The sequence below is a fragment of the Chelonoidis abingdonii genome, chromosome 16, assembly GCF_003597395.2.
Source record: "Chelonoidis abingdonii isolate Lonesome George chromosome 16, CheloAbing_2.0, whole genome shotgun sequence".
In the NCBI taxonomy this organism is placed as follows: Eukaryota; Metazoa; Chordata; order Testudines; family Testudinidae; genus Chelonoidis; species Chelonoidis abingdonii.
In genome coordinates this window covers 12,836,229-12,854,238 of record NC_133784.1, presented here as the reverse complement: position 1 = coordinate 12,854,238, position 18,010 = coordinate 12,836,229, and the positions used below count along the sequence as shown (strand labels likewise).

At 51.4% G+C, this 18,010-nt stretch overlaps 1 protein-coding gene across 1 annotated transcript in view; it reads left to right on the top strand.

The window, feature by feature from the left end:
• Window positions 1-601: 601 nt before the first annotated feature.
• The window catches only part of PSD (pleckstrin and Sec7 domain containing), a 79,343-nt gene continuing 61,934 nt past the window's right edge, over window positions 602-18,010 (top strand). Inside the window, exons 1-4 of the mRNA XM_075072918.1 lie at window positions 602-1,680; window positions 1,808-1,910; window positions 2,652-3,144; window positions 8,635-9,078. Of these exons, the coding sequence (XP_074929019.1) occupies window positions 712-1,680; window positions 1,808-1,910; window positions 2,652-3,144; window positions 8,635-9,078 (2,009 nt within the window). The 5' untranslated portion in view covers window positions 602-711. The remainder of the gene's footprint in view (window positions 1,681-1,807; window positions 1,911-2,651; window positions 3,145-8,634; window positions 9,079-18,010) is intronic.

The window sequence follows — 18,010 nt, the reverse complement described above, 5'->3', positions numbered from 1 at the left end:
CTCGGGAACCAGCTACATTCTCACAGGAGTCTGGCCTCTCAAGGCGGCTCCGCTCCCAGCTTCCCCCTTGCTCCTGGGAGTAAGCGGGTGGTGCTTCTGCTGCTCCCTCCTTCCCTCTGCAACACCCAGCCTGCGGGAGCGGGATAGGCAGCTTTCCTGCAGCTCCTCCAGGTCTGGGTGATGCGGGGAAGAGCCCCAGAGATGCTAGAGGAGCAGAGGTGGGACTGGGAGGGCAGAACAGACTTGGGGCCAAAATTGATGGGGGCAGGGGAACAGGCAGGTGTGATGTTACTTTAGTTTATAGAAAATGATAGATTCTCCCTCTTCTGCCCCCACTTTTTTCAGGCCACTTCAAGCCCTGCCTTATTATGCCATTTAGGTGGCCAGTTCTGAGACTGTAGCCCTGTTTTCTCTCTCTCTTCGTACACCAGCTGGGCCAAATTCTGCCTTCACTTACACCAGCGTGATCCCTGTGTGGGGAGCCGAGGAGTCTTGGTGGCTTAGGATAGTACTGGGCCTTGGTCCAGTCTGTATCTCTCCCTTTTCTGTGTCTCTGATTGTATTTTTGCCCTAACTTGCTGCTTTTTCCTTTGTTTCAGGGCCACGTAAGGATGCGTCACCCTCTGGTGGAGCTCTTGGCTCACGGGTGTTGGAAAAGCTCCTCCTCCCTGCCCCGGCCCTTTTGGCTTCAAACCTGATTCCTTCTTCTCAATGGCCCAGGCAGGGGGAATCGTGCGCTTCTGCCCTGAAGGAGACTGCGCCGTGTCACCCCCGCAGTTCACCTGCAATCTGGATCGGAGACCCTGGCTGCCTGCCACCAAAAGCATGGAGTCCTCTGCCTCCAGCCCGCAGCGCTGCCTCACGCCCAATCTCAGCGCGGGCAGAATCCAGTTACTGCGCAAGAGCCTGGCTCCTGAGGCCCGGCGGTGTCAGCTGGGCATGTATAACAGCACCGGCTCCTTAATCCGCAAGGCACCAGATGCCGTCCTCTTTGGCAAAGGCAACTGCCCAAGCTCTGGGCGGGTGACAGCGCCATGCACCCCGCTGAGAAGCAGGCAAAGCTCCTTGCTGTCCTCCCCAGGCAGCCGCAGCCCACTGGTGGCCCCGGCACCCGAGGGGCAGAGCTCTGTGGTGACGTTCCGCTTCATTGAAAAGGCCAGCGTGAAAACCCTCAATGGCCTCCCATTGGACGAGCCCAGGAGGGAGAATGGGCCAAGCCCCCATGGCCTGAGCCGCAGCTTGGAGTTCGGGGAGGCCGTTCGCTGTGGTTCCAGCAAAGAGGGGAGCTCCTGCCCTGCCATGCAAAGCCATCCTTCCCCAGGCACCAGGCAGGGCATAAGCGAGAGCTTGCGGCTAACAGCCCAGCCACTCACGTGTGGCTCTCTGAGGGGGCCTCCTGGAGGCACGTGCCCTCCACCTGCCCAGAACAGCCCAATCCAGGAGCACCTCAGTCGGAAGCTGAAGCTGGAGGTCTCTGCTTCAGATCCGTTCCTGGCCAGTAGCCGCTCTCCTGTGGGCAAGCAGCCCTCTCTGAGTCCTGGCAACGGAAGGGCAGCAGGACTCCCCCATGCTCTGAACACCAACTGCCTCTTCAGCTCCCTCTCCAATGGGCTGGCGACACCATCCGAGCACATCTCAGCACTCCTCCGCAACCCCTTGGGCATGGAGCCCCACAACCAGGTACTGCACAGCGTGTCTCTGAGGGAGAGCCGGGCCCTTGCCTTCAGAGGCCACATACCTGCTTTCCTACCCCTGTCCTTTTCCCTCCTGGGAGGCTCTCAGCTGACATGCTCTTTCATTCCTGCAGGGGGGCTCGTGGGCATGTTCCCGGGAGAGCTCAGCCCATGCCCAGCGCATTGCCAAGGCCAAGTGGGAATTCTTCTATGGCTCACTGAACTCTCCGAAGACAGGTAATGGGTCCCTCATGATTAGGGATGGGAAGGAGGGACAGCCTCACCTTCCACTGCAACTGACATCTGCTTGCTAAATCCAGATCCGAATACTCTGGCTGGCCTTTTCCATGTCCTGGTCCAACCAAACCCACCCCAGAACCAAGCCCTCCCTCCCCAAGCCTGATGATGAGGAGTTTGGAAAGCTGGATGCAAATTCTGCAGCTTGGGCCTATCTAATAAAATCCAGGCTCAAAATGGCCAGGCCCTCATCCCTCTGAGGCCAATGGCTCTGCTGCCATCAGAATCTGTTTGTCCAAACCCCTAAGCACCACTGTGGTGTCAGCAAATCCATCTGTGCTGACTCTGGGTGGCTGGATGCAGCTCTTGGTTTCCTGTTTGAGGAGGGCTTAAGGATTAAAAACCTAGTTTGAGTAAGCCAGCATGGTGTGGGCCCCACCTGTACAGCCCTGGGTACGTCTAGCCACCTCAAACACGCTGGCAGAGGTGATTCTCCTTTTGGAAACTGCCCCAGTACTTCGCTTCTTTCCTTTGTCCCTCTGGATTCATCCTTTCTCTGGGCCCAATTATGCTGCCACTCCAGGCTGAACTAGGCTGGAGGTGTTCATACGTCACAGCTGCAAAATGGGTCGCTCTGCATTTCTCAGGTGCAGCTCCCTCATTTGAAGTGTAGGCTGGGTTGCTCTTAGAACAAGGTTACAGCTGCTTGTATGTAAACACTCTGGGATCTCTTGGTTCCAGGCACCTCCCCCCAGACACCTTTTGAGTCTCCATCACTGGCAAAGCCCCTGCAGAAGCCCAGCCACCAGCTGCCATCAGAACCAGAGAAGTCAATGGCGGAGCGCAGCTTGTGTCACGTCGAGGTGGAAATAGAGATGGCTCCTGCAGGCAGTAAGAAGCCAGGATCCTGTGAAACTGGCATCATAAGGAGGACGGTGAAGTATTCAGAGACAGATCTGGATTCAGTGCCGCTGCGATGCTATCGCGAGACTAACATTGATGATATCCTGGCTGAGAAGGACGAAGGGGATTCGGCCATCGAGAGCCAGAAGGACAGTGAGAGCAATCCGAGTGTCACGGGAACCTTGGGGAGAAGGAACAGCGTGCTAGAGGACCCCTTTCCCCAGCGCAGGGGAGAGCAGGACGGGAAGTGTCTGAGGAACAGGATGCAGGGTGAAGAGATGGATGAGGATGACGAAGTGTTTGAGGCAACAAGGCAAGAGAACAGAGACAGGTGAGGTTTGCTGAGGGGGAGTGAGATGGTGCGTTGCGGTGGGCTGCTCTGTTCTCCATCATCTCTCAAGTACACTGCGGACACATGTGACCTGTGCAATTCAGTGTATTTGTGTAGAGCATCCTCACATTGGGTTGGGGTTCTGTCCAGTACCACAAGCTAAGGAGGATTGGACTGGCCAGCACTCATAAGAACAACCATACTGAGTCAGACCAATGGTTGTCTAGCCCAGCGTCCTGTCTTCCAATAGTGGCCAATGCCAGTTGGTTCACAGGAAATGAATGGGACGGGAATTATTGAGTGATGCACTCAGGTGGGAAACTGCTAAAGAAAACCAATGGTGCTGGTGAGTCAGCAGGAGGTGCTGTGCTGTGGGAGCTGCTGGAGACCTAGGACTAAGGTCACTTGGGGTGATCAGAGACCCTAAGGCCCTTCTAGCAAGTAGGGGTCAAATTCCAACCAGGATAACTACGTTCTGCTTCCCTAAATTCCCCTTGAGGTTTTTCAGCTGGGCGTTAGTGTCCTTCACTACCTCTCCTAAGAGTAGTGTTGCTGTGCGTTGTCCAACAGTAGCCATGCTCCACCCCAGATGGGTCTGCATTTCAGTACTAGATGAGCAACTTTCTACACATAGCTAGGGCATGAGATTGCAAAGTTTTCTGAGATGAAGTGAGTTCTCAATACAAAGAGCAAGCCAAGTATAATTGTTTGCCTACACGTATTACTTATTAACACAAAATACTTTCTGAAGGGACGGCATGGGATGATAGTGAGGCATGGAGAATAGCATGAGTAGGGTAATGGTAGGATTAGGGAAGGGACGGGTGCGCTAGGATGAATGCCACACCAGGAGAGCATGGAGAGACAGATCATGAAGTGGCTAGGGCTTGGAGCCTGATCCAAAGGCCATTGAAGTCAGTGGAACACTTGCCATTGAAGTCAGTGGCTGGTCACTGCATATTGGGTGAGGATCCTGGCTGGAGCCGGGAGGCCAGTGGAGATAGCCAGCCAGTTGTGGCCCACTGTGTCTCATCAGGGGAGCTGTATGTGCCGTTGCTCTCCATGAGCCCCATGTGATCAGATGTGAGTGGTTCTGGGGTCCAGGACTCCAGTTCAGACAAAGACTGAGGACTTGGAGACCTGTCCTACAGCAAACTGTAGGCTGCAACGTCAAGGTATTCTGGGGGACTTCTGGGCTTGCCCTTTCTGTGTCTCCGGTGAGGCAGTGTTGTCACAGGTGGATCTCGGGAAGGAGCAGACTGTCTACTCCCCTTATTAAGGAATCATCTTTCTGGTCACAGTAAGGGAGGACAGCCATTCCATATGCACCGAGCAGCCCCCAGCAGAGGATGGCAGCCTCGCTGTGCTGAACACCTGGCCGAGGGAGGCTGTGTTGCAGCAAGGGGATAGTTATCTTGCAGGAAAATCCTAGATGGAGCCAAGGCACTTGTAGTGTTTGTTGCAAGGTGACAAGATGAGGAGAGCACTACACCCACAGCAGGAACGAGCTCATCTAGTCTACCTGTGGTGAAACTACAATATCTCATCTCACTGTGTCTTCACAGCAGGCACCTCATGTGTTAGTCATCTCACAGTGAAAACACACCACAGCTGCTCCCTCTTCTTTTGAGCCCCAGCCTCACTCTTTTCCCTACAGTTGAATAGCTCTTCTAATGTGATGGGAGCCAGAACAAACAGCTCCCCTGTTGGACCAATGTGGATTCATACCACCCAGCTGCATTTTCCCTTGCATGGATCACTCAATCTGTCACTCCTAGCATGTGGATATCACTGTGCAGCGCTGACTGCCTTATTCTTCCATGGCCCGCCAGTAATGTACCAGTACTGTAGGGTTGTGTGATGGGCCTCCCAATCAGAGAGGGAACCAAGACCTTGTCTTTAAGAGATTCAAGTTGCCAAATCTGCTAGTGTAGTGAGTCCTTGTCTACACACACAAGTTGTACTGCTTTAACTATACTGGAGTAGTTACACTGATTGTCATCCCCCAAGGAAAGGCCCCTCTATTGTAACAAATGCCAGAGCCAGGAGCACATGGCGAACAGCAGGCTGGTCAGCAAAGAGAAAAGGAAAGCACAAGCTAACCAGAGATGAAAAGTGACTGGAGAAAGGGCACCTTCTTACTCCCAGGGGATCTTCAGCTCTCCTGACTGTAATGACAAACCTGCGGCCTGGTCTATGCTGAAAGCTTATACCGGGATAGCTACGTCGGTCAGGGGTGTGGAAACCCCCAGTAGCAACGTCACTATGTACACAAAACCCCCAGTGTAGATGCAGCACTGCCAACAAAGAGGGACCCAAAGTAGCTAGCCATGCTGCTGCCTGAGCTACCATGACTTCACTGCTGTTGTTATTCGAGCTAGCTAAATCAAAGCTAACCCTTCCATGCTGCAGTCACATCTTTGTCCGCAGTGCAGGCATGCTCCCAGTTAAAAGAGGGAGCTGGATTCTACTCGGCTCTGCCTCCGAATTGTTTGCTATGTTCCAATCAGTTGCACCTGTGCAAACCTCATGTGGGGTTGCACACTTGTGGCCAAGGGCAGAATTTGGCCTCCAGAACCATCAGCATTATTGATGGTGTGTGAAGGGGTGTTCCAGCTAGACTCAGATCCCAGGTGAGTTTGCAGGACTGGCAGTCAGTAAGGAAACCATCTTTTACTTGCACATGGAGCAGGTTTGCTCTGGAAATGACTGAGACCCAATACCCAGGAAGCCCCATAATGCTATGTTCAGAGAGCCACTCCGGGGAGTAGAGCCTCGCTTTAAGGACAGTAAATAACTACAGGGTGAGAGGCAAAGTCCTATGAATTAAAAACAGGTGCAAGCATTGATTCCGCAAAACACTTAAGCACACTTAACTAGAAACACATGATTACACTGGCTCCAAGGAGACTTCAGAATTTGCTTAAATGCTTTGCTGAATCAGACCCCAGTGACGGGAAACCGAGTCACAGATGCCCAGATCCTAAAGGATATCTAGGTGCCTAACTTCCATTGAAATCTGTGCATATGATAATCGGGACCAGATTCTGGATGCCTTACACCTTATTTTACAAGTGACCCTGTTGATTTCTCTGGCCCATAATGAAGGGGAGTGAATAATCCAGTGAGTTCACTCCTGTGTATTTTTATTAAGTATCTGCTAAAGGAAGAGGACAGCAAATTGATGAGAATTGCTTACAAAAAGCAATTGCTAGTAACTTCAAACTACAGCAGAGTAGCAGCAATGAGCCAGGGGTCTGATTTTTGTGACAATAAATATACTCCTAATTAGCCTGGAACCAAGGATCAGTTCAAGGTGTAGGTGCTAAATGGCAGAATTAACCAGCACTGCCTCTGGCAGGATGGAGGGGATGGGGTGGCCTTGTGGAAAAAAATCCATTGACAGTGGTGTAGAGAAGTGCCCCAATAAAAGGTGAAGTAGGCTCTTGACTGTCTGTCTTAGCAGAGGAGCTGCATACAAAGCAGGAGGGAGTCTTGGGACTGTGTGCTGCCTCTGAATCTGTGGTGGACTCCAGCTGGAGATCATGTGCTGCCCCAGGAAAGGGCATGCTGAGATACAGCAGCTGGGGAAGGCTCCAGCTGGATGCTGCTGACAGTGCTGGGGATGCTGAAGCCGCAGCTCTCTCCCCTCGTGTAATTACACCTTGAAGTGGATATGGTTGGGACAATAACAGCAGTGAGAGTTTGCATCCTGCTAGTTCAGTGGGCCTGTAGCTGTCAGTATGGACCACTAACGAGGCAGGAGCACAGAGAAGACCCTGCAGAAGCAGTGCAACCCCTACTGTCCTTTACCTCCTTCCCCTCTCCCATGATCCCTTCCCCTTCTGGAAAGGATTTTCTATGTCTCTTGCCCTAGCATATGTGACTGGCATCTGGAAATGATTTGTTTCTTGTCCGTGCTTCTGCACAGGAGCCCAATTACAATCTGTGCTCTGCTCCCGTCTTCTCCCCCATGTCTGTTACCCCTGGCCTGCAGTTCTCTCTTGCTGAGATGGTGCCCCTATGCTCTGATCCCCAACAGGGTGTGGGAACCATCCCCGTCCGGCCCATCTGTTATTTCATAACCAACTTGGCCTAGGTCACCTCCCTGACCTCTGCTTTCCAGTGATAATCCGCACCAGCTCCCTTAATGGATATTCTTCTGTCCTGGTGCCATTGCTGCTGCCCTACGCTACATCCCATTCACAGCAATAATCCTCGGCCTCTGGTACAGCACATGGGACTCCAGATGGACTCTAATGACAAATGATCCGGGCTTTGTTAAATTGATTTAATAGTACACTTCCTGAATTATAATGTTAGGGAATTTACATTTCTATGGCATCTTTCTTCTTGGGGGAAACAAAGGCCTCCATCAAATATAATAGACTGATTTTTACCATGTAGAGCAGTCATTTCACCCACCGCTGAAACACAGCCACCTATGGGATGGAACGTGGTGGACGTTTGAGCACCCAAGTAACACTGCACAACAGAAGTGGAGAATATCATATCTGAGGTTGGGTTTCTCCACTCTTTACCTACTGCCTTGCTTAGACAACCTCCCCGAAGTCATGGAGAGGTTGGCCTAGTGAGATTACCGGAGTTGTGTTTTGAGCAGGTTAATGAATTAATGGCATTCAGTCAATGAGACAGCAGGTGTTTAGACAATGAATTTTTCAAGTCCACTGAATGAAGATGTGTTCATGATGTCCAATAACCCAGCAGTGGGATTGAATGCTTTCTGGTTGGATACATTTTCCTGTGTTCTAGCCAATTGGAAACCAGCATGGCCTAAAGTAATTTCCCTTTACTTTATTAAACTGATGGCAGCATATCAGCTGAGAGGAGTTTTGTGATTCTATTTGTACTTTTATGAATGAAGTGGATTTGTGTTCATTTTGCTGGAAAGCTGTTTACTGCTCCATGCTCAATTTGATTGGCTGGCTGTAGTCTACCTCATTTAACAGCCCATGCTGTCAAATTGTAATGACTTTTGATCACTTCTGATCTAGACTGGGTTCAAACCAGTGACCTAGGGGAGAAAGGCTTTGTATCCCAATACAGATCTGATCATGGGGTACTGCGCTGGGTCCTCGGTGAGTTCTGAACCCAGGACCTCTGTGTCTAAAAGAATGAGCGTTTACTGCCTGACCCAACAGACCAAGTCTGATTGCAGTAGTGGAGTCATTGGTCTTTGTAGATGAGCTCCTGGTGGGGAACAAAGTCTGTGCTGTGTTAAATTGGCATGTGCATCCAGCGCACTTAGTGTGTGCAATGTCCTATCTGACTGGCCAGACTTTTTCCCCATAACCTGGCTCCCCAGTGGGCTATGGTCCTGTATCGGTTCTGAGGAGACGCCATCCTTCCCAGTTATCGGTCTCAGTAGCAGATGAATTTAGAACCGATGGGCTAGCAGAGGGCAAGGAGTGCGCCATTCTATGCTTCTCATTGACCAGCTGTTCCTTCTCTCTCTCTCCCCCCCACCAGGATCATGGACAGAGATGAACAGGGCCTGCTCAAGTCACCAGTGCCCTTCCTCTTAGGACACAGCCTCTCCAAGGATGGGATGGACTCTTTCAGCAAGCATTTCGAGAGCATCATGGAGTCTCATCGAGCCAAGGGGACGTCCTACACCAGCCTAGATTCCGTTGACGTCCTCTCCTCCCCAGCCCGAACCTGTGGTACCTATTTCACTTTTGACCTCCCAACCCTCACCCCAGAAATACAGGACCAGATCCGAGACAGCGCCAAGCTGATTGAGCAGAATTTTGCCCCTCTGGCCCACCTGGAGCCAGATTCTGGAACCAGCTCTGCCACCGATGCCCCCTGGACTGAAAGGGAAGAGGAGCAGGGGAGAAGGGGGAAGAATGGCTTTCACAGCCCCTGCCGCTCGGAGGACAGCTTCGGACTACCCCTGGCCTCCATCGTAAGGTGAGTGACCCAAGCTACCTCCATCAGAGCCGTCGAAGGCAGGATGTGTGTGCCCACCCGAAAGAGGCATGCAGCCTGCCTGGGTTAGTCAATTGATTCAAACCCAGGTCAGAGTATCTGGGAAGGGGGGCCATTCAGAAAGCTGAACTCACGCTTGGAGGGAACGTCCAGGGGCTCAGGCAGAGGGATTCACAGGATAAAACAACTCTAGTAAGAGCAAGTTGTCTCCCTCTAAGCTCACCGGATGGACACGGTTCGTGGTGGGCTAGCACAGGCCCTGTACCATTAGCTGGCTGGCCACAAGAGGCCTTTGTGATGTCACTGCAGTTGTTGTGTTCCGGCTGGGGGTGCTTGTGGTCTCCTTCCCGCCTGCAGCATCATGAGATATCCCTGATGCTGAGTTACACAGGGAACCAAGGCTACTCGAGCTGGGAAGCAGGAGGCCCGGGTCTGCTGGGACCTTCATCCCTTTGGCTGAAATGATTGCTATCATAGAATGGTCCTGCAGGTATTATAGCAGAGGGGCCTATCCAAAGCCTGTGATAAGACTCAGAGCAAGAGCCTGCATCCCAGCTGCAGAGACCTCCTGCTACCACCACACCCCTCCCTGCTGACAAGCAACGGCCTGTCCGCTCAGCAGCCAGAATCTCACACTCCTGTGTCAGCAGCTTCCTGGACCTGACCCCCACTCTGGGCCACCAAAGCTCCCTGCATCCCCAAGTAGCTTCTTAGCATAACCTATTCCCAGCTTTCATGAGCATGTGTCACGAGAGGGTAAGGGCAGAGCTGGGCCAGAAGGAAATGGGGTGGGGAGGAAGTTATCCAGAGCTATTATAGAGGAAGGAATCCACACTCCCTAGTTTCCCACACGTTCCCTCTAGGGCTCAGGGAAGGACCACATGAGCGGTGCAGTTGGGCAGTGAGCATTACGTAATGGTGACTGCAGTCAGTGACACAATCCCCAGCCCATCTAGGGAGAAAGGTGATATCCATTTATGGGTTGTTCTTGAACAGGAGTTGGTTCTGGTTGCTCAGGGGTTCTCCCCTGGAGCCCATCTTTTAGGAGATGGGGGAGCTAAATTGCCAGTGGTGTTTTCATTTCAACTCGTGAAGGCAGGTGACGAGAGGGCAGTTACTGGAGTCATAGCTTCCTGTTTTCCCCTTTAACAGTGTGTCAGAGCATATCATTAAAGCACCGTACACATGTTGACTAACACAGCACCCAGTGTCAGTATCATCCTCTTCACAGCTGGGGAGCCAGGCACAGAGAAGAGATGAGATTTACCCCCAAGATTGCATGATGAGTTGGTGTCAGAGCTGGGAATTCCTGGCTCCCAAGTTTATGCTAAAGCCACACCAATCTTCTACCACTTCTCTCTTGTTGAGGTTAGTTAGTCTAAGTGCTGTTTGTTTTCTTAATGGCTACCGCGGGAGCAATGCTGCCACATGCTGAATCAATTTCTGTGGTTTGCTCTGCACTGCCTGCTTCCAGCGTACAGACGGTGCACTCTGGGACGCACAGGGGGAGAAGTGAGGCAGAAATGGATTGCCTTTTGCAAAGATCCGCCTCAGCATATTGTGCAGCAATAGAGTCTGCTGTAGCGCTATGTGGAGAAACGCTGGCTCTCAGCTGCTCTCCAGCACAGCATTCCTTTGGCCTGTCAGTGCTCTGCTGGAGGGCCAAACTTCTGGAGAGCTCTTAGTGCTCTGCCTGTGTCTGCCACAGTTGCTCAAGAGCCCTCTGCAGGAAGCTGTTCACCCAGAGAGGTGTGGAGACCATTTGTCTTTGGTTCTGCAGCTTGTGCTGCCTGACCTGTTTCTCTCCAGTGTAACTACTCCCTCATGAGGACTTCCAGGGCCAATGGAGTTTCTCTGTATCCCTCTGGGATTCCTCCCTCCCACCCATCTGCTTCCTGCCTTTTCATCTCCATGCAGTTTCTTCCAGTATTCCTGGGCTCTCCGGGGCTCTTGGTCTGTCTGGCCTTTCCCCTGGAGTTTTGTCTTCCAGGGCTTGTCTATACTTAAAATGTTGCTGCGGTGCAGCTGCACCACTGGAATGCTTCAGTGCAGACACTACCTATGCCGACAGGGGGAGTTCTCCTGTCAGCGTAGGTAATCCATTAACCTAGCGCCATCTACACCGGGGCACAGGTTGACTTAACTGCGTTGCTCAGGCGGGTGGATTTTTCAAACCCCTTTGCAATATGGTTCTACCGACTTCATTTCCTAGTGTAGACCAGGTCTTAGCTACACGACTCTCGATTTTTCTCAGCAGCCTCAGGGCTCTTACTTCTGTCTCCTCACCCAGAGATCCCGTCTCGTCGGGGACCCTCGGTGGTGTAGCAATGCCTTATGCCAGGGTGTCTTGCTCTGGAGCTAATGCTCTATGGCTCTGTTGCCAGCTTTGACACCAACTCCACATGGGGGAAGTTTCATTTTTCTAGCGACACTGGGCTCAACCCTGCTCTCACTGACCTCTACACACCCTGTTATATTCAGGGGCGTCCCAATGGGTGTAACCAAGAGTGGAAATGGATCTGCTGTCTCCATGTCATGTCCTGCTTTTGGTTTTAAAGGGCACCAGCTCCAAGCAGGAGAGTAAGAAACGAGAGGCCCAAGGTAGGGATCTCAAGCTGTATGGAGGGGCCTGGGACAGTCACTTGGCAAAGTACTAAGCAGCCCCGTGCAAGGTCCCAAGCAGGATTGAGGGCTGTGCTGCAGGAACACAGCTAGGGAGGGGCAGAAGTGCTGCCTGCTGACCTTTCACTGTATCACAGCTAGATCATGCTGAGTGAGGAGTCTGCCATACTTTCTGCCAGTGGAAGTGATGGTAAGTGGTGCCCGCTGGTAACCAGACCATGTCTGTCTGTCTGTCCCATGCTCCTCATTGTAAACAAGGCTCAGATGTCTATGGAGAACCATAAAGCACAGATTGTGTGCTGTGCCCAAGCTGCACACGGCCTGGCTCCAGGGGGAGGAGACGACTACACCGTCTTTGGAATCCCTGGATTCTGCTCCTTGGTGTAAGGTAAAGCAGCCCAAGGAGCAGCTGGAGCACAAGGGTACCCTGGCCCTCATCTTTCCCCCAGGGCCAGGAGAAGCTACGGAGACACTACATCAGATAAGCAGCTACCCAGCTTCTATCCACCTTCGGAGCAGCACAGAGCAGCTGGGGTCGAGGGCAATCTCTAGTCCATAATCATCCCAGATTTAAGGTGTGAGTTTAATTTGACAATGGGTGAGTCGTACCCAGTTATGTTGCAGCCCAGGGCCGTTAGAGCCATGATCCAACTCAGCAGGAAGGGGCGAGAGGAGAGGGGAGACAGTCAAGGAAGGCTGGGGATAGGCATCTGACAGGTAGAAGTGGCATAGCAGAGATTTTTCAAAGGTACTGGTAAGCAGTTGGGCAGAGGGAGTCTGATCTGATACTTGTCTCTGTGTCCCCCACCCATGCAAACCTCTCCAGCCATTTTACAGTCAGCGAGCACTTAAGAGGTTCTGAACACAGTTGCACTAATGCACTGAACCCATAGTTGTGCAACACCCTCATTCTTTGGGTGTCATAGGGTCTTACAACCCAAGTGTCTGGGGCCTCAGTTTCCCAATTGCTTCCTATCTCTTGACAGCTCCATCTCTACCTCCACTGTGGGGCTCTTGTGCAGATGCCGTCAGCACTTTGCTGCTCGATCACACATCCCTTCCGGAGCATATCCTAGAATCATAGAAGATTAGGGTTGGAAGAGACTTCAGGAGGTCATCTAGTCCAACCCCCTGCTCAAAGCAGGACCAGTCCCCAACTAAATCATCCCAACCAGGGCTTTGTGAAGCTGGGTCTTAAAAACCTTTAAGGGTGGAGATTCCACCACCTCCCTAGGTAACCCATTCCAGTGCTTCACCAACCGCTAAGTGCCATAGTGTTTCCTAATATCCAACCTAGACCTCCCCCACTGCAACTTGAGACCATTTCTCCTTGTTCTGTCATCTGCCACTACTGAGAACAGCCAAGCTCCGTCCTCTTTGGAACCCCCCTTCAGGTACTTGAAGGCTGCTATCAAATCCCCCCTCACTCTTCACTTCTGCAGACTAAACAAGCCCAGTTCCCTCAGCCTCTCCTCGTAAGTTATGTGCACCAGCCCCCTGATCATTTTTGTTGCCCTTCGCTGGACTTGCTCCAATTTGTTCACATCCTTTCTGTAGTGGGAGGGGAGAGGGAACAAAACTGGATGCAATACTCCAGATGTGGCCTCACCAGTGCTGAATGGAGGGGAATAATCACTTCCCTCAATCTGCTTGCAATGCTCCTACTAACACAGCCCAATATGCCGTTAGCCTTCTTGGCAAGAAGGGCACACTGCTGACTCATATCCAGCTTCTCATCCACCGTAATCCCCAGGTCCTTTTCTGCAGAATTGCTGCTTAGCCAGTTGGTCCGCAGTCTGTAGCAGTGCATGGGATTCTTTCGTCCTCAGTGCAGGCCTCTGCACTTGTCCTTGTTGAACCTCATCAGATTTCTTTTGGCCCAATCCAGTCACTCTGGACCCTGTCCCTACCCTCCAGTGTATCTACATCTCCCCCCAGGTTAGTGTCATCTGTGAACTTGCTGAGGGTGCAATCCATCCTATCATCCAAATCATTAATAAAGATGTTGAAAAAAACTGGCCCCAGGACTGACCCCTGAGATACTCCTCGATACCTCTAGACATTGAGCCATTGATCACTACCCATTGAGCCCGACAATCTAGCCAGCTTTCTGTCCACTGTATAGTCCATTCATCCAATCCATATGTTTTTTAACTTGCTGGCAAGAATACTGTGGGAGACCAAATCAAAAGCTTTGCTAAAATCAAGATACATCACGTCCACCACTTTCCCCATATCCACAGAGCCAGTTATCATATCACAGAAGGCAATCAAGTTGGTCAGGCATGACTTGCCCTTGATGAATCCATGTTGACTGTTCCTGATCACCTTCCTTTCCTCCAAGTGCTTCAAAATGGTTTCCTTGAGGACCTGCTCCATGATTTTTCCAGGGACTGAGGTGAGGCTGACTGATCTGTAGTTCCCCGGGTTCTCCTTCTTCCCTTTTTAAAAGATGGGCACTATATTTGCCTTTTTCCAGTTGTCTGGGACCTCCCCCGATTGCCACGAGTTTTCAAAGATAATGGCCAATCACTCTGCAATCACATCAGCCAATTCCCTCAGCACCCTCGGATGCATTAGATCTGAACCCATGGACTTGTGCATGTCCAGCTTTTCTAAATAGTCCTTAACCTGTTCTTTCACCACTGAGGACTGCCCATACTGTGTTGCCCAGGACAGCCCTCTGGGAGCTGACCTTGTTTGTGAAGTTGGGGGCAAAAAAGCATTGAGTACTTCAGCTTTTTCCACATCATCTGTCACAAAGTTGCCTCCCCGATTCATTAAGGGTCCCTCACTTGCCCTAACCTTTTTCTTGTCGCTAACATACCTGGAGAAACTCCAGTTGTGTTTTGGCCTTCCTGATTACACCGCTGCATGTTTGAGCAGTATTTTTATACTCCTCCCTAGTCTTCTGTCCAAGTTTCCACTTCTTGTAAGCTTCCTTTTTGTGTTTAAGCTCACCGAAGATTTCACTGTTAAGCCAAGCTGGATCAAGTCCAACGGAAAGCTTTGTCAAAGAGGAGGCTCTTGCAGGGTGCCCTGACTCCAAATTAGTCTGTCTTTCTCTCCAAACTTCTTCTACAGCCAAACCCCTTTGACCAAGAGCAATTTGACTCCAGCTTTCACATGTCTCCTCCTGGGCTTAGTGAGAATCACTTCATTCCTGGTGGGTCATGAATGGAGATGTGGTTGCAGATATAGCTGGGACTTGGTGTCTTGCCAGCCTTGACAATCAAGACTAGGACCTTGAACTGGGAGCCATTGAGAGGAGTGGAATGCAGGAATGAGAGGGCAGCCCATACGGTTGAAGATCCTGCTGCTGCATTCTGCATGGGCTGGAGTCTCCACAGTGGCTGCCTACCAACCCAGATACAGTTAGTTACACTAACCCAACACCTGGATAGATCGCTATGGCCGGGCGTTCCTCTGGGAGGAAGGGGCAGCATTTCCGAGCAAACTGGAGGTAGAAAAAAGGCTTTTTCCATCGCTGATGTTATCTTGTTTTCTAGGCCACTTGCCAAGTCGAACAGGACCCCAAAGCTTCCAGCCACTTTAACGAATGGGGCCAGATGCCCACAGTGGTAGGGGAGGAGAATGCTTGGGCCAGTTCTTTGAAGTCTTTTCCCCTTCGGTCTTACCCCCATTGGCTTTAAGCCAGCTGCTTTTCATCTAGATGTTGATCTTCTTCAGGCATTGTGATATCCTTGCGATGTTGTTGGCTGCATCTTTAGAAAAGGTGATGTGCTGCTGTGCTTCATCCAGGTTTTGCTGACAGCAGTCTTTGGCATTTCACTGCCTCTTTAAATAGTCTCACATAGATATTGAAAAGAAACAGGGTCAGGATAAATCCCTGTAGGATTCTGTGCTGAGGGCTCTATGGGAAGGGAAGTAGTTATCCATTACTTCTCTTTGGGTCCTTTTGGAGAGGAATGACTGTAGCCATCACAGTGCCGCATCTACACCAGCTCTGTCATGTTAACAGCTCTGCAGTACATTGTGATCAGCCAAGTACCGTGAGCATTGAGATGTAACCTCTGTCCATTGCCTGCGGAAGATAATTTTTTGTGCCACTAGGCTTGTCTCCATGCTGTGTCTTGGCCTGAAGCCCACTGGCCAAGCATCTAGGATGTTGGTAGGTCCCCGTGTTGGAGCATGGTTTCCACCACTTCCATTCCTGGGCAAAATCACTGGAGGAGGCTGCACCCAGGACAATAATAGGAGAATTCTTCTGCCTCAAGCTTTCAGAAGTGGATTAATGCATTCTTCAGGGAAGTTGTAAGCCTGGCTACCCTGCAGAAGATAATTCTGTTAGCAGTGGATACAGCTACTGAAAGCCAGGGAAGAATGACTAAGAAGAGCATAGACCTATCCATAGAGGGTGGCTTGAGTATCCCAAAGAAGTGCTTCAGCATGTGTGATGAAGTGGCTAATGCCATCCAGCTAGATTTAATAGTACTGCCTCAATGAGTTCCTCCCTTAGCCAGCTGTTGTATTCTGACATTGGATGAGAGCTGCTTGCAGTGGGCTGGTGCTTGGGTCCAGTGTGGATTAGCTCTGCAGGCTGTGAGTGTGCAGCTTCAGTGCTGATGGAACAGTGGGTTCTCTCTGCTCTCATTACTATATTTAGGCTGTTGGTGGATAGATTTGTAGTGTGGTTAGTGCAAATAATGTTCCAGTGTCTGCCTGTTTGGGTCACTCACCTCGCTCTGTGAACCAGAGTGATCTTCAAGGCTTGGCCTTAAGACTTGAAAAGTGGTGATCATTAGATGATCTACCAGCTCCTCACCAAGCTGGGAAGCTTGCCTGGATAGTGTAAACTGGTAATGTAGCAGATTCTGCAGCTGCATTCAAGCCTCTGAGCCTTTTCCAGTGTCCCGGTGAGTTATAAACCCCTTTGAATATCAAGACATTTTGATCTCAGGTGATCCACAAGGAGAAGAGATGGGCCTGAGCGAAAATCCTCAATGCAAAAAGGCTTGAACTCTGGGACAATCCTGTTCCCAATCTGGATCCAGCCTCTGATGGTTAGATCTATTTCTATTTAACTGCAGTTGCTTGGGGGCTTGTTTAGAGGGCAAGTTACTGCATGGCAAGCCAGGGCATGACTCCACAGTGCACCAACTTGCCACAGGCTGGCGCGCCACAGATCTACAATCTGCTTGCTGCACAGTAACTTCCCCAAGCCCTCGATTTCCTTTCCCTCTTCAGTGTTGCACTGAATCAACTTGCTGTCCTGTTCTCCCTCTTCCCCAGTAGGTGGCGCTTCATGTTTGTAAATATGCAGCCAGGCAGCCACCCTGCAGATTATAGAGTGAGGTGCTGGTCTCCTCTGCTCATCACGTAGCTGCATGTCCCCCTTCTGTATGAGGTGCCAGCCCCAGTTAAGTACCAGTGGGCCTCTTCCCCTTCCCCAGGAGGGGATCCAGTTAATGAGAGTTCTCTCCTGTCCAGGGCTGGGTTTCAGGGTAGAGGGGTTGGTTCCTCATCCTGCATGTGTGGAGGCAGTCCCACCCCTGCATAGGCACAGAGTGCTTGCTACACAGCATCCTTGCCCCATGGAGCCAGGTTGGGTGCTGTGACAGGCCTGGCGGGGTGTGTGGGTGAGAGCAGATCTCACTCTGCCTGCAGTGTGTGGACTGTTACAGACTCTCGCCCTGTCCAAGGCAGGAGATAAGGGCATCCATGCCCCTTCCCATTCTGGGCTAAGGGGCTGTGCCTGGTGTGGGGCGCTCCCAGTTATATGGTGTTCTTCTTCGAGTGGTTGTTCATGTCCATTCAAAGTAGGTGTGCGCACGCCGCGTGCACGCCAGCCGGAAGATTTTCCCCTAGCAGCATCCGTAGGGTCGGCCCTGGCGCCCCCTGGAGTGGCACCACTACGGCACCCTATAAAGGGGCCCGCCGACCCTCCACCCCCTCAGTTCCTTGTTACCGCCGGTGACGGCTAGCTGGAACTTCTCTTGCATAGCATTTTGGCAGTGTCCTATCCTTACCGTTTAGTCTGTGTAGTCAGTTATTTTATAGTTAGTTAGTTAGATCTTTGTATATAGTTTTCGTAGTTGGGGAGTCCCCTCCCCCCAGAGTCTTCATCGCTCACTGGGCATGCCCGGGTCCCCCAGTTTCAAACTCTGCGAGAACTGTGAGAAATTCATGCCCAAGAGTGACCTGCACTCTGCGTGTTTGAGGTGCCTCGGAGAGAGCCACCGAAAGGACCGGTGCTTCTGTAGAGGCTTCCGCCCACGAACTCTTAAGGACAGGGCTCAAAGACTTAGAGTCCTCCTGATGGAGGCGGCCC